At 37.7% G+C, this 14,825-nt stretch overlaps 1 protein-coding gene across 4 annotated transcripts in view; it reads right to left on the bottom strand.

Moving 5' to 3' along the window:
• The window catches only part of LOC126174842 (heat shock factor protein), a 145,185-nt gene that overhangs the window by 119,509 nt on the left and 10,851 nt on the right, over positions 1-14,825 (bottom strand). For all 4 annotated transcript variants that reach the window (XM_049921226.1, XM_049921229.1, XM_049921228.1 and 1 more), the window contains one exon: positions 13,317-13,425. In XM_049921226.1, the coding sequence (XP_049777183.1) occupies positions 13,317-13,425 (109 nt within the window). The remainder of the gene's footprint in view (positions 1-13,316; positions 13,426-14,825) is intronic.

The following is a 14,825-nucleotide window of genomic DNA, read 5'->3' as shown; positions in this document are numbered from 1 at the left end:
AGATCCGGTGTGGGAAGTGTACAGCTCTCTCACGCATTGCTGGGACGCAGGTGCGGAGACAACATCCAACACCACTGGCACCAGTTGCTAACCAATGCTGATTCTACATCAGCTCACCGACGCCGACGCGGAAACCAGTAACCTACGCCACCAGCACCAGTTACTGTTCACCTGTGCTGATTCCACATCTGCTAGACTGTATTAGTGTAGCTATCACACTCAGTTTTTTCAATGATTACTAGATATAAAGTTGATAAAACCATGGAAAACGTACAGCCAGCTGAAGAGACTTCCGAACCAGGAGTGGCTATGAGAATTGCTAGAGAGGGACCTGACTGGTCCAAGTTAGCGAATCTCATCAAAGCTCAGAGTTTACAATTAATTTCTAGATTAGATGCACAAAGTAAAGAATTAGGCTTAATGAATGCCCAAAATGTTTCTTTAAAAAAGGAACTAAGTGAAGAACTAGGCTTAATGAATGCCCAAAATGCTTCTTTAAGAAAGGAACTACTTCTTAAATTAGACTCAGTAAATACTCAATTAAATGATAAAATAGATGACCAGGGTGCTTCTTTGAGAAATGAAATAAGTGCAACTTTAAGTGAAAAACTTGGTGCACAGAGTGCTAATTTAAGTAGAAAGTTAGATACAGTTAATACTCAATTAAATAATAAATTGGATGTTCAGAATAAGAATTTAGGATTGTTAAGTGCTAAGGTAGATTCACAAAGTAAAGACTTTAGTAATTTATGTGAAGGTATGGGAAATTTGAAGACTGAATTTGATGCTTTAACTATTAAAGTAGAAAATCTTAAAATAGATTTGAAAGGTGAATTAACTAGTTCTTTAAGCAGTCATGTAAATCAACTGTTCACTGACTTTAATTAGAGGCAGAATGATCAATTCCAGAATTTGAAAAAAAGTTAGAATTTTATATTGAAGATAAATGTAATAGTGTAGAAACTGAACTGAGTGAAAAATTAGGGTCATTTCAAAATGTATGTAACGATACATTTGATGCTGTAAACTAGAGGTTGCATACCTTAAAAGAAAATGTTGAAAAGCAGGCTAAGTTAATACCATAGTCCAATCGCAAATTGCAAGCATTAACACTAGAGTAGATAAGATAATGTGGAAAGAAAGTTTAAAGAGAAACTAGCAACCTCAGACATAATAAATATAAGCAGTCTGGAGAACAGGTAGAAGAGATGATAGACTGAAAAGTTGCCGCGAGAGTAATCTCCGAGAACTTATCTCCTGTTTTATCTTCTGAGCTTAGTAAACCAAGAGAGGTATGGATGAACTATGGAACGAATTCAAACTTATTCAGGACAAAATAGATAATAGGCTGACTTCTCCTAATGCAGTGTTGACTAGTGAGTCAATGACGGATTTATAATGGGGAGCCAATTCTGGATTATCCAGGCAATTCCCTAAGTTTAAGCCGGATGGGGAATTACATCCTACCCATTTTTTTGAAAAGGTTTAACCAAGCCTTGCCCAAGAACTGGGAGGATTCAAAAAAGATTGAGTTTGCTGTGGGGTATCTATTAGGGGCAGCCTCAGAGAGGGGTACAGTAAACATTGAGAACTTTTCCTCTTGGGAAAGATTTTCAAAAGAAGTTTAAAGAGAAGTACTGGTCAGGAAGTGCCCAGGAAAAATTAATATCGGACTTGTGGGACCCGAAGTATTACAATAATACATGGGAGACAACAAGAAAGTATTTCGACTGGCATTTAACACAGGCGAAGTACTTAGATAAGGCAATGGAGGAAGAGAGGTTAGTTCGAATTTTAATAAGACAATTACCCATTTACACACGGAAAGATATATTATGTAGTGGGTGGAAAACAGTAGAAGAGTAGTGGTCCTTTATGGATGCACTGGATGCCTCAAATAAAGACCGCAATGAGAACGTACACCAAAGTGAAAAATCAGAATTACAAGAGGAATAGTAATAATAATTTAAAAAAACAAAAAAAAAAAAACATGAGGCCAACTTAGCCATAGTACACCAGTGCAATAGAAATAATGGTAATGATAATTATCAGAAGCAGCTTCCACCTTCGAATTTAGGTTTAGTAACTTCACAGGAATTTGTGCCAAGTAATAATAGAGCACAAAGTGGTAACGTAGTACCCCGATTTGGTAACCAACCAGTGATTACTAATAATGACGAAAACATTGTGTGATCTGGATCCAGGGTCGGGGCCCAGGTTGTAGACATACACTAGGAGGCCTGGTTCATAATAAGTATGTTACTTTCACGCACAAAACACCCTCAAAAGAATGGTTGTTGCTGGAAGAACCAAGCTTGACTACCAATAATCCACAACCAATAATAGCAGGAACCATTGAGACTTCTGGAGTTATAGATTCAGGAAGTGAGGTATCACTCATTTCTAGCATGTTCTTTAGCACATTACAGACTAGACATCACTTACTTCTGTTACCAATAACAGACGTTTACATATTTGGTATAACAGGAACGAAGAGCAAAGTTGTGAAACATGAAACCCAGGTGAACTGTCACATTGGAAACAATTTGTTTCATCAGACATGGTTAATAGTAGAAAGCACCAATAGAGATGTATTATTTTGGTTAGACTGGCTATTAGAATTTCAAGTCATTTTAAACTCTGAGGAAAATCTATGTTTTGGGAAAGGGGACAGTAGATATTGGGCACTGTTTGTGACAGCTGTTTGTTTACCAATGTAGCTGTCTGAGTATCAACGTCGACGATTAAAGGCTACAGCACGATTGTCACCAGAGATCGATAATGTAAATCACGTATCACATCAAGCTGACGTGCAAAACAAAGTAAATGAATCTCCACTATTAATCAACGAACAAAAACTAGATTTATATAGAATTCTAATGGAATATGAAAAAGTATTTTCCAATCGTCCCAGTAATATCAGCGATTACATATGTAAGTTTAAAATCAACGATGACACTCCATTTTTCTGTAAGCCATATACAATACCAGTAAGTTTGAAAGAAGCAGTTAAGGAGGAATTGACAAAACGATTGACAACAATATAATAGAATGTAGTTCTAGCATAGTGAATAACCCTTTAGTAGTGGTAAAAAAAGTTACAGGAGGTGTGGGATTAGTGCTAAACACATGTACATTGAATAAGCATATAGAGACAGGACGAGACAGACTCATTAACATCGATAAATTGTTATCCAAATCTGAGAAAGCAAGGTTCTTTTAGCACAATGGACCTGACTGTGGGATATTGGCAAATTAGGTTACACCCTGAATCACAGAGGTATACTGTGTTTCTGTTTGATGGTAAATCATATCATTTCAGGGTGTTACCGTTTGGACTTAACATCTCAGTATCAGTATTTATACGCACGTGGGACGAGGCATTAGGGAGAGATTTGTCAAAGGATTTAATAATATGTGTAGACAATATCCTCATAATCTCAGCTACCTGAGAAAAACATTGCCTAACCTTGAGTAAGACCCTGAAAAATTTAAAGAAAAAGGTATTACAATGAAATTGTCTAAATTGCACTTTGCGTGGCAACAGCTTAAGTTTTTGGGGCATATTGTAGGGGTGCAGGGGATTAGACAGAGACATATACCAGAAAGCAGGTATATATCAGCTACAGTGTAACACCTGTGAAAGCACATACATAAGACAAACAGGTAGAACATTTGATGTCAGATACGAAGAACACACGAGAGCCTGGAAATATGGGACAAAACACTCCACATTTGCAGAACACCTAAGAGAAAATAACCACAAACCAACCACTATAGAAGATGACATGGAAATAATTAGAATCAACAATAAAAAATACCTCCTAACCATGCAAGAAAATTACCACATACCGAAAACCAAAGCAGAGGGGAAAATCCTGTTGAATGACCAAGTACACATGCCAAGCAATTCATTATTTACACTAATAGATAAAATAATAGAATAACATTTGCAAAAAGTATTAATATAACAATACTGCCCAATTTAATAATAATAAAACGAAACATCTTTACACTCACTCATCCATGAACCCCTCCACAGAATATTGAAACGAAAAGTCAAATCAGCTGTTACCAAAGTACACACACACACACACACACACACACACACGGTATAAACATCATAAATAGAAGGTAGTCTTGAACATATACTTTATTAGGTTGGCAACAAATAGGTAAACATAACAAAGAAGATGAAACACGTAATGGACTAGCAATATTTACATTTTGAAAAACAGTTTATGACAAAATAGTTGTATCGAGTGACAAAAGAACAATAGTGCACCACAAAAAAGAGTGAGAAACATGGCGAACAGTGTGAGGAAGGCGAGAGCACAAAGATGTGATTATAAGGCAGCGATAAAAGTGGTAGTGCGACCTCCAGACCAGATGTAACGAAACGCAGATCACAGCGAATCGTAAGTAATTATTTTTTTTTACAATAAAATCACGAAGTGAACTGTTTAGTAATATAAAACTGACAAAACTTTATTGTTATAGATCCCACTGATGATGCCTTAGAACAGGAGAGGGAGAAACACATATGGGATAAATAAAGTAACTAGCAGCAGAAAAAGGCAGTTTTATTTACAAAACAAGTATAAAGACTTTGAGCTTATTTTAAATGAATTATCACATTTATCAACTGGATTAACACCTTTAGAAGTAATAGGCAAACCTTTTGTAGGAGAATGTCTGATTAAATGTTTCAATTGGCCTGGACAACCTACTGTTGATTACTATCTTAATCAGGAAATAGTTTCCAGAAATATAGTTGAAAAGGCACAACAAAGAGTGAATAAATAATGAGAACACAGTTGAACCTCAGCACAAGTTCGATGACCTAGTTCTGGTAAAACAACATCTTTAGAGCTCTGCCCTGAAGAAAGAGACACATAAGTTTATTCAGAAATATGAAGGACCTTACTGAATACAAACGGTAATACATCCCAAAGCCTTATTCTTAGTAGATCCTTCAACTGGATCAGAGAAGTGAAAGACCAATATAAAGGACATAAAGTTGTATATCTCCCAGGGACATTAATGTTCGGTGTTAACGGGCGGAGTGACGACCATTGGATCGTTGCACTTGGTGTTTCTTCTGTAATAAAACTTTCCTGCACCAAAATCCCCAACTTCTTACACTGCCCCCCTACTTCTTAAACTATTGTATCATTCCCCACTTACAGTTTATTAGAGAAACATACCAGCGAGAAAGTGTTATTACGTCACCCAAAACTGCTCCTGGTAGGTGACTGCGGCATCCTCGGTTGTTAGAGAGTTGTTCCCGCTAGGAGTTTGACTGCATCATCCTCGGTTGTTAGAGAGTTGTGCCCGCTAGGAATTTTGATTGCGTCGTCTTCAGTCATTCCAGGGTGCCCCTACCTGTCCTCATGACTTGTCCCGTCTTATTCCAACTTATTCTGACTTGCTAGGTGGCGACATGAGATGGGATTTGGTGCACACATTACCCCTGGGGCAAGACAGACTAAATCTGCCTAGCCAGCCAGTCTCTCCCGCTCTCCACGTATAGTTAGGTTTAATTTTTGCCTGAATTAATCTTTATAAGTAATCGCTTCATCATCAGTTTCTGTGCAAATCTGTGGACAGAAGTCTGGGTGAAGTCAGTGTCATTAAATCTATTAATATGAATGATTCCAAAAAATGATTTTCTTGAAAGCTGCCTAGTAATCCTAGTCTTAAGTAAATAGGGAGACCCATACCTGGCACATAACTTTTGAAGTAATTTCTGAATTCGTGAGAATACCCTTCTCACACTGAATGTAAGATAATCGAGTTAAAGTCACTGAAGGATAATTTTATTAGTAAACTGAATGGAATATTATATTTGTGGAAAACATAATATTGTGTGACTAGTTAAATGACTGTGATAATGGAATAGAAAATTTTATACTTGGTACAGAATATTTTATACCTTTTACGAGATGTGATTTAGAGGGGAGGGTTTGTATCAATTTTGAAAGGGGGTGCATATTATAGGTAAAAGCACGATTTACACTAACAGATAAACCATGACTAACACAAAACACACATCACACCTTTCAAATGACCCTTGCAAACAAGTATGCCTGATTCTTCATCATTTGCCGTTTCCATAGCGTTGCTAAGACTTTCTTCAGGGACCTCAAATGTGAAGGTGGGAATGTCCGTTCTGTACGAGGTGACTTAACACTATACCTCCTCCGGCTTCTCACTCAAGTACCGGTGAAGTACGGGTCCTGGGGAAGGGGGGGTGGTAGGGTTTCCCATTTTTGGGGCTGTCTTTTTTCTCTTCTTTGATCTTGGCAAACACATCTATTTTTTTTCCTTTCTTACTTCTCGTTTGGGGACCTATCTACTTCTCCCTCTTTCCATACTCATCTACTTCTATTGCAGAAGTCCTTCTTGGTTTCTGGGGCTTCCAATAACCTACAACTTATCTTCAGATAAGAAGGTCGAAGCACCAAGCTGCACAAACACACATCAGCATACAGACAAAGACACATGGGTACGCAAACAATGGAACTACTGACTAGAAACGTGTCAAAAAGTGAGAACCGTCAAGTGTTGTAGGGGGAAGGTAAGTGTATATCGGGAAATATGCACACATTGTTGTCTATTGTGATGGATATATATTAAAATAATTAAGGATGCCACGTCGAGTATATAAGGAGGCGTCAGAAAGGAAAGAGAACATAAGCCAGAGAGGAGTCGATTGAGATAATTATTAAGGAATGTCAGTTTAACAAATATTCTGACAATTTGTAGCATAGTGGGACTAAGTAAACATATTATATAAACAGTAAGTATAAGTAAACATATTACATATTGAATAGTGTATAGAGACATAGTATATACCAAGTAAGTAAAAGCTGAAAAGTAGGGGAGGACTCCTGGGGCAAATGAAGTATCAAGAAGTGAGAGTGAAAATTAAATTGATTTTTATTTTTACCAGGAAATATTTAATTATAGTGTACATAAATATGTCTACTAGGGCAATGAACCATGAGGCCTACTCACAAAATACAAGGGGGAGGGGCATACCCGGCATTTGCTAAGGATATAGGGCAGGCGTACCTACATAGAGATAGGACAACCAGTGGCCTGATGAATAGGGATGTTTTATATGGGGTGTACCTACCAGAATGGAAGGGGGAAGTGGACTCATAGGGTCAACCCACATGTAAGGAACAGGTACTGATCCTAGGGGAAAAGAACAGTGTGTTGTTGTGTTGGTCTTCAGTCCAGAGACTGGTTTGATGCAGCTCTCCTTGCTAATCTATCCTGTGCATGCTTCTTCATCTCCAAGTACCTACTGCAGCCTACATCCTTCTGAATCTGCTTAGTGTATTCATCTCTTGGTCTCCCTCTATGATTTTTTACCCTCCACGCTGTCCTCCAATACTAAATTGGTGATCCCTCGATGTCTCAGAACATGTCCTACCAACCGATCCCTTCTTCTAGTCAAGTTGTGCCACAAGCTCCTCTTCTCCCCAATTCTATTCAATAGCTCCTCATTAGTTATGTGATCTACCCATCTATTCATCAGCATTCTTCTGTAGCACCACATTTTGAAAGCTTCTATTCTCTTCATGTCTAAACTATTTATTGTCCACGTTTCACTTCCATACATGGCTACACTCCATACAAATACTTTCAGAAACGACTTCCTGACATTTAAATCTATACTCGATGTTAACAAATTTCTCCTCTTCAGAAACGCTTTTCTTGCCATTGCCAGTCTACATTTTATATCCTCTCTAATTCGACCATCATCAGTTACTTTGCTCCCCAAATAGCAAAACTCCTTTACTACTTTAAGTGTCTCATTTCCTAATCTAATTCCCTCAGCATCACCAGACTTTATTTGACTACATTCCATTATCCTCATTTTGCTTTTGTTAATGTTCATCTTATACCCTCCTTTCAAGACACTGTCCATTCTGTTCAACTGTTCTTCCAAGTCTTTTGCTGTCTCTGACAGAATTACAATGTCATCGGCAAACCTCAAAGTTTTTATTTCTTCTCCATGGATTTTAATACCTACTCCAAACTTTTCTTTTGTTTCCTTTATTGCTTGCTCAATATACAGATCGGATAACATCGGGGAGAGGCTACAACACTGTCTCACTCCCTTCCCAACCACTGCTTCCCTTTCATACCCCTCGACTCATAACTGCCATCTGCTTTCTCTACAAATTGTAAATAGCCTTTCGCTCCCTGTATTTTACCCCTGCCACCTTCAGAATTTGAAAGAGAGTATTCCAGTCAACATTGTCAAAAGCTTTCTCAAAGTCTACAAATGCTAGAAACATAGGTTTGCCTTTCCTTAATCTAGCTTCTAAGATAGGTCGTAGGGTCAGTATTACCTCACGTGTTCCAACATTTCTACGGAATCCAAACTGATCTTCCCCGAGGTCACTTTCTATCAGTTTTTCAATTCGTCTGAAAAGATTCGCGTTAGTATTTTGCAGCTGTGACTTATTAAACTGATAGTTCAGTAATTTTCACATCTGTCAACACCTGCTTTCTTTGGGATTGGAATTATTATATTCTTCTTGAAGTCTGAGGGTATTTCGCCTGTCTCATACATCTTGCTCACCAGATGGTAGAGTTTTGTCAGGACTGGCTCTCCCAAGGCTGTCAGTAGTTCTAATGGAATGTTGTCTACTCCTGGGGCCTTGTTTCGACTCAGGTCTTTCAGTGCTCTGTCAAACTCTTCACGCATCATCATATCTCCCATTTCATCTTCATCTACGTCCTCTTCCATTTCCATAATATTGTCCTCAAGTACATCGCCCTTGTATAGACCCTCTATATACTCCTTCCACCTTTCTGCTTTCCCTTCTTTGCTTAGAACTGGGTTTCCATCAAAGCTATTGATATTCATGCAAGTGGTTCTCCTTTCTCCAAAGGTCTCTTTAATTTTCCTGTAGGCAGTATCTATCTTACCCCCTAGTGAGATAAGCCTCTGCATCCTCACATTTGTCCTCTAGCCATCCCTGCTTAGCCATTTTGCACTTCCTGTCAATCTCATTTTTGAGACGTTTGTATTCCTTTTTGCCTGCTTTATTTACGGCATTTTTAGATTTTCTCCTTTTATCAATTAAATTCAATAATTCTTCTGTTACCCAAGAGTTTCTACAAGCCCTTGTCTTTTTACCTATTTGATCCTCTGCTGTCTTCACTATTTCATCCCTCAGAGCTACCCATTCTTCTTCTACTGTATTTCTTTCCCCCATTCCTGTCAATTGTTCCCTTATGCTCTACCTGAAACTCTGTACCACCTCTGGTTCTTTCAGTTTATCCAGGTCCCATCTCCTTAAATTCACATCTTTTTGCAATTTCTTCAGTTGTAATCTACAGTTCACAACCAATAGATTGTGGTCACAGTCCACGTCTGCCCCTGGAAATGTCTTACAATTTAAAACCTGGTTCCTAAATCTCTGTCTTACCATTATATAATCTATTTGATAGCTTTTAGTATGTCCAGGGTTCTTCCATGTATACAACCTTCTTTCATGATTCTTGAACCAAATGTTAGCTATGATTAAGTTATGCTCTGCGCAAAATTCTACCAGACAGCTATCTCTTTCATTTCTTAGCCCCAATCCATATTCACCTTCTATGTTTCCTTCTCTCCCTTTTCCTACTACCGAATTCCAGTCACCCATGACTATTAAATTTTTGTCTCCCTTCACTATCTGAATACTTTCTTTTATCTCATCATCCATTTCATCAATTTCTTCATCATCTGCAGAGCTAGTTGGCATATAGACTTGTACTACTGTAGTAGGCGTGGGCTTCGTGTCTATCTTGGCCACAATAATGCATTCACTATGCTGTTTGTAGTAGCTTACCCACATTCCTATTTTTTTATTCATTATTAAACCTACTCCTGCATTACCCCTATTTGATTTTGCATTTATAACCCTGTATTCAACTGACCAAAAGTCTTGTTCCTCCTGCCACCGAACTTCACTAATTCCCACTAATTCCCACTATATCTAACTTTAACCTAGCCATTTCCATTTCTAAATTTTCTAACCTACCTACCCGATTAAGGGATCTGACATTCCACGCTCCGATCTGTAAAATGTCAGTTTTCTTTCTCCTGATAATGAAGTCCTCTTGTCCCCACCCGGAGATCCGAATGGGGGACTATTTTACCTCCGGAATATTTTACCTAAGAGGACACCATCATCATCAGGGAGGGGGGGGAAAGACGAAAGGATGTGGGTTTTAAGGGAGAGGGTAAGGAGTAATTCCAATCCCGGGAGCGGAAAGACTTACCTTAGGGGGAAAAAAGGACGGGTATACACTCGCACACACACACATATCCATCCACACGTATACAGACACAAGCCCACATCCTTTCGTCTTTCCCTCTCCTTCCCTCTTTCCTGACGAAGCAACCGTTGGTTGCGAAAGCTAGAATTTTGTGTGTATGTTTGTGTTTGTTTGTGTGTCTATAGACGTGCCAGCGCTTTCATTTGGTAAGTCACATCATCTTTGTTTTTAGTATTAGGTGGGATATTTATGTACATGATGATTATGTATAAAATTGCGTGTTCGAGCTGAGGTGAAGGATATGTAGCGCTTAGAGAACTTCCACGTAAATTCTAGAACCACTCGTCCTTCTACCGTCTCAAACACACAATATTTTAAATATAAGTGGGAGAGTGGAAACTTATCGACTGCACCATCTGTTTCTGTGTGCCGGTTGGAAGTAAATTATGAGAAGACTGTAAGCGCGGCGGTCGAACGACGCCAACAAGTGTTTGCCACTAGCGCCACAGAAGCCGTGATGAAAGAACAAGAAGTAATTATGTAGTATTCTTTGCTGTTTTAATGACTGTGATTATTGTTAATGAAAAATGAACAATTGAATATAGACTTTCAAGTACTTCATGTATTGGACTCACTAGAGGCAAGATGGGTTCATAAATTATGTGGTTGTTAAACCAATTTTATTGCAGATGTATTTTATTGAGTCTAACGCGAGACAAATCTGTTGACTTGTAAACATTCTAATATTAATGTGAGAAATGGAGAATATGTTATTGATGGAAGCTGAAATATATTGAGACTGAACTAAAAGTATTGTTCGAGTACTAAATTATTCCACAAGTAGAGAGAGAGTCTTATAAATTCCTGTAACCAGCATTATTCTTTGGAGAAGAAAGTTAACGTGTGCTCTACTCTTGTCGTTACTAAAAAGAAAACAACACCCTTTTGAAAGTGCTCAACCCCACAGAACAATGAATAACAGCCACTGTGCAGTACACATTTCAAATAAGCAATAAGCAGGTTACCTGTACAATTAATAAATCTAAGAAAAATTATATAAAATGAAATTATTAAGTAAATGAAAGAAAAAATCTAGGAATACTGTTATTAGTAAATGCCCACTATCATCTCCACATGTTGTTAAACAAGGTAAGTTGTCCTCCTACATCTGCATCCAACTCTGTAGACTATGTTCTTAAATGGCAAACGGAAAGGAGAATCCACGAGACAGACAGCCATGCACAGATGTGTTAAAATTCTCTACCTTATCACATCTGTCACTAGTGTGGTCATCACAGTGGCTGGCCAAGTGTTTGCTGTGGTTACTGCACCTCTCTTTCCTTCCTGGCATGATTTCTAACAGCCGTAAGGAAACCTTATTTGTTACATTGTTCAGTTTGTGCCATAACCTTCTTATAGATATTGCTTTTTATACAGGCTGTTTCATTCTGGAAGAAATTCCCATCATTATCTGTCACTACTCCCAAATCACAAGATATTAGGAAGATCCAACGTTCTTTCACAGCCTCAGCCACATTAACTGCTGAATCTTCAGTTTATTTTCAGATAGCTCAGACATGGCCTGCAACCAGTCATATAATGAATCATTCCCAAATGGGTTCTGTTACTGCTGTGTCCTACGAAAGCTCCCAGAATAGTTCTGTATGCACATGCGATACTAAGAATAATGCTGCTTCATTCCTACATAACTGGGCTTGTGCTGGTTTCACCAGCAGCAACGTGTGAGCCGAAACACTAGATATGTAGACTGAAATAGCTGACTGAATGGTTGATATATTTGGATACTTTGTAACAGGAATTTTAAACCTTGCATGTCCTATAAAAACTAATTTGTTCATTATGTAAAGTCCTTATGTGGCAGACATGTTGTATGTGGGAGCAGAAATTTTGTCTCTTGTCTAACAGCAAATCTAGATGTCTAGTGGCCTCTTGTCATTTTGGCTGTTCTTAATTTATTTTTACTGTAAGATTTTTGCTTTGTGGAAGCTTCTATTTGAGCATTCAGCAGATTGGTTTGTGTGCAGGCATTTCAAGTTTATTCTCTGAATACTATTCTTGCAGTGATTGTAGAATGTGTTTGCAGTTGTATTTTAGACTGTGTCTTAAATCAACTACTAGTACCAATAGTATGAAATCCAAGTGTGCGATGCAATCTCTTGCGTCTCTCATCTTTTTAGCTTTGCCAATGATGACCTAAGGGAAATGTCCCATAAAACAGGCCAAGAAACAGAGCCTTTGTTTAGTTATTTCAAAAATTATTCGACGAGGAAAGTCACTCTGGCTCTTATGCCACAGCAGTAACCCCTGAGAGAATTACTGAGGGCTCCTAGACATCTGATGTCCCCTCCGTTGCAAGAACAAAATGGGCACAGGTTATCACTACAAAACACTGCTGCACGATAGTTTCATTGAAAGAGGAGCACCTGCTGGTGCTTAGCGTATGTAGCAAAAAAGGAAGTGTGTTAGTCAGCTAACTTTACAACAGTTAAAATATTTTTCTATGAAACCACATTTTATCTCAACATTTGCAAACTACACTGTTGAAATAAAAAAGAATTTAAATATGTTTTGTAAATGACATCATGATCGCTTTCGACTGTAAATGTTTATTTGGACAAACCCCTGTCGGGTACCTATGTTACACGTTTCCTTTTTTTTTTAGACCTGAAATGTGTTATGGCACACTGTAAATCTTATTGTTTGCATTTTATTTTATTACACAACTGTTATATGCACGGCATGATGTGAGTACCAGTTTATTTATACACTGTGTTTTTGCATATTCCCTTTTGTAGTATACTACTTGAAATGGTCACACAGTCGAATTTACAGCAATGTGTTGCACAAATACACAATTACAGTCAAAGGTGACCATGATGTCATTTACAAAATTGTACGATTGTGAACCCCGCTTATAAGAAGTTAATCAATTTAATTACATTTTATGGGCTTTGTGTAAACGAGTTTTTGAAGATCCATACAAAATTTAAAGGGTAAATACTTACACATGTTCAACTGCCGAACAAAGCTAGCCATATTGTTATGTTTATAGTACAAAGGTAACAGTTCTCGAGCAAATCGAGCCTGGTCGCGTATAAAGAAACTTGTGCCAGTCTGAAACAAAATTCACAGACTCAGCACAATAATAATGAAATGAAAGATCAGAGTATAGTTTAAAACAGTACAATAACATTTTTTAAAGATTTTAAATAAATTTTACAGGATATTTAGCAATCTGTCTAAGATACACATACGTAGAATTAAAAGAAATATTTATATGCTAACAATTGGATGCTGTAAAGGAAACTGAAGACAAACTAAGGATTTATGCACTGAACAACTATTAAGATTCCAGTCTTTCATCAAGCTCAGTTATCCAAGACAATGTGGAAATTAGAACACTTTTTCTTTACAATTGTTATCTGCTTTTCTTGTTTACTGTACATCCTATTTAGCTGAACTGTTTCTGACAAACTGTGTACTATAATGACCAAGAATACCAGCTGGTATAATTTTTCTCCAACTACAAGAAAAAGTGCAGGTGTAATACTGTTGCCTGCAAGATATTTTGCATTATATACTTCAAATTCTGCTATATGTACAGAACATTGATCTACAAGAAACACTTATGATTCAAACACTTCGTAATATGAAAATAGCTTATCTTCAAACTCATAACAATGACTGTAATTCCCTGTTGGCTGTGCAAACTGTAACGCTTGGAAGAATATCATGTAAAAAATTTACAGTACAGGTGTGTTATCTCCAGACGACTGTAATAGAATCATTGTACATGTCATCAAGCATCAGAAACTTCCGAGTTGAACAAGCTTAGATGTAAACAAGATGTCACTGTATAAATTTCATCTCTATTAGGAATGCGTCTCCAATCTCATCACAGTTAATCACTACAAAAGAGTGCATTAAAAACAGCAAACAAATTTTAAACATAATGAGATTGCTGGAGCAGTCTACCTAGTCCAAAAACACCATGTGATTGTAATGTAAAAGATATAAATCAGAAGTATGGTGGTCTGGTAGGCAGATGTGGGTGGGGGGCTGGGGGAGATCAGTGGTTAATGGATGGTTACATACAACAACAATGCACAACGCGACCTCACAGATGACCAATGGTGCAACTGGTACACTTCTACAGCACCACTGTCCTCAACTGGTCAGTAATACCTTATGTTGGTGCTAAAGCACACTAAGAGTTATATTATGGTACTGGTGCCAACTACATCTTTAAAGAATGTTGTCTATTTTGTGTCCATTCTGGAAATTACAAATGACCTTTCATCGTGAGTGGCATTTTAAAATCTTGAAATTTATCACACAAGTTACATTTGAAGAGGCAAATGGCTCCACAGTCAGCATAATGGCTTGCTTCACAAATCCGACATGATAGGTTTCAATCAAGGAAAACGCAATGTCATTTCTGCACCACTGCACTCAATGGTCTCTCAGAGAATTATCCTTAGACCCAAATTAAACACACTGTACAAAAGGTCGTA

This window comes from Schistocerca cancellata, chromosome 3, assembly GCF_023864275.1.
Source record: "Schistocerca cancellata isolate TAMUIC-IGC-003103 chromosome 3, iqSchCanc2.1, whole genome shotgun sequence".
In the NCBI taxonomy this organism is placed as follows: Eukaryota; Metazoa; Arthropoda; class Insecta; order Orthoptera; family Acrididae; genus Schistocerca; species Schistocerca cancellata.
This window is presented reverse-complemented; position numbering and strand designations above follow the sequence as displayed.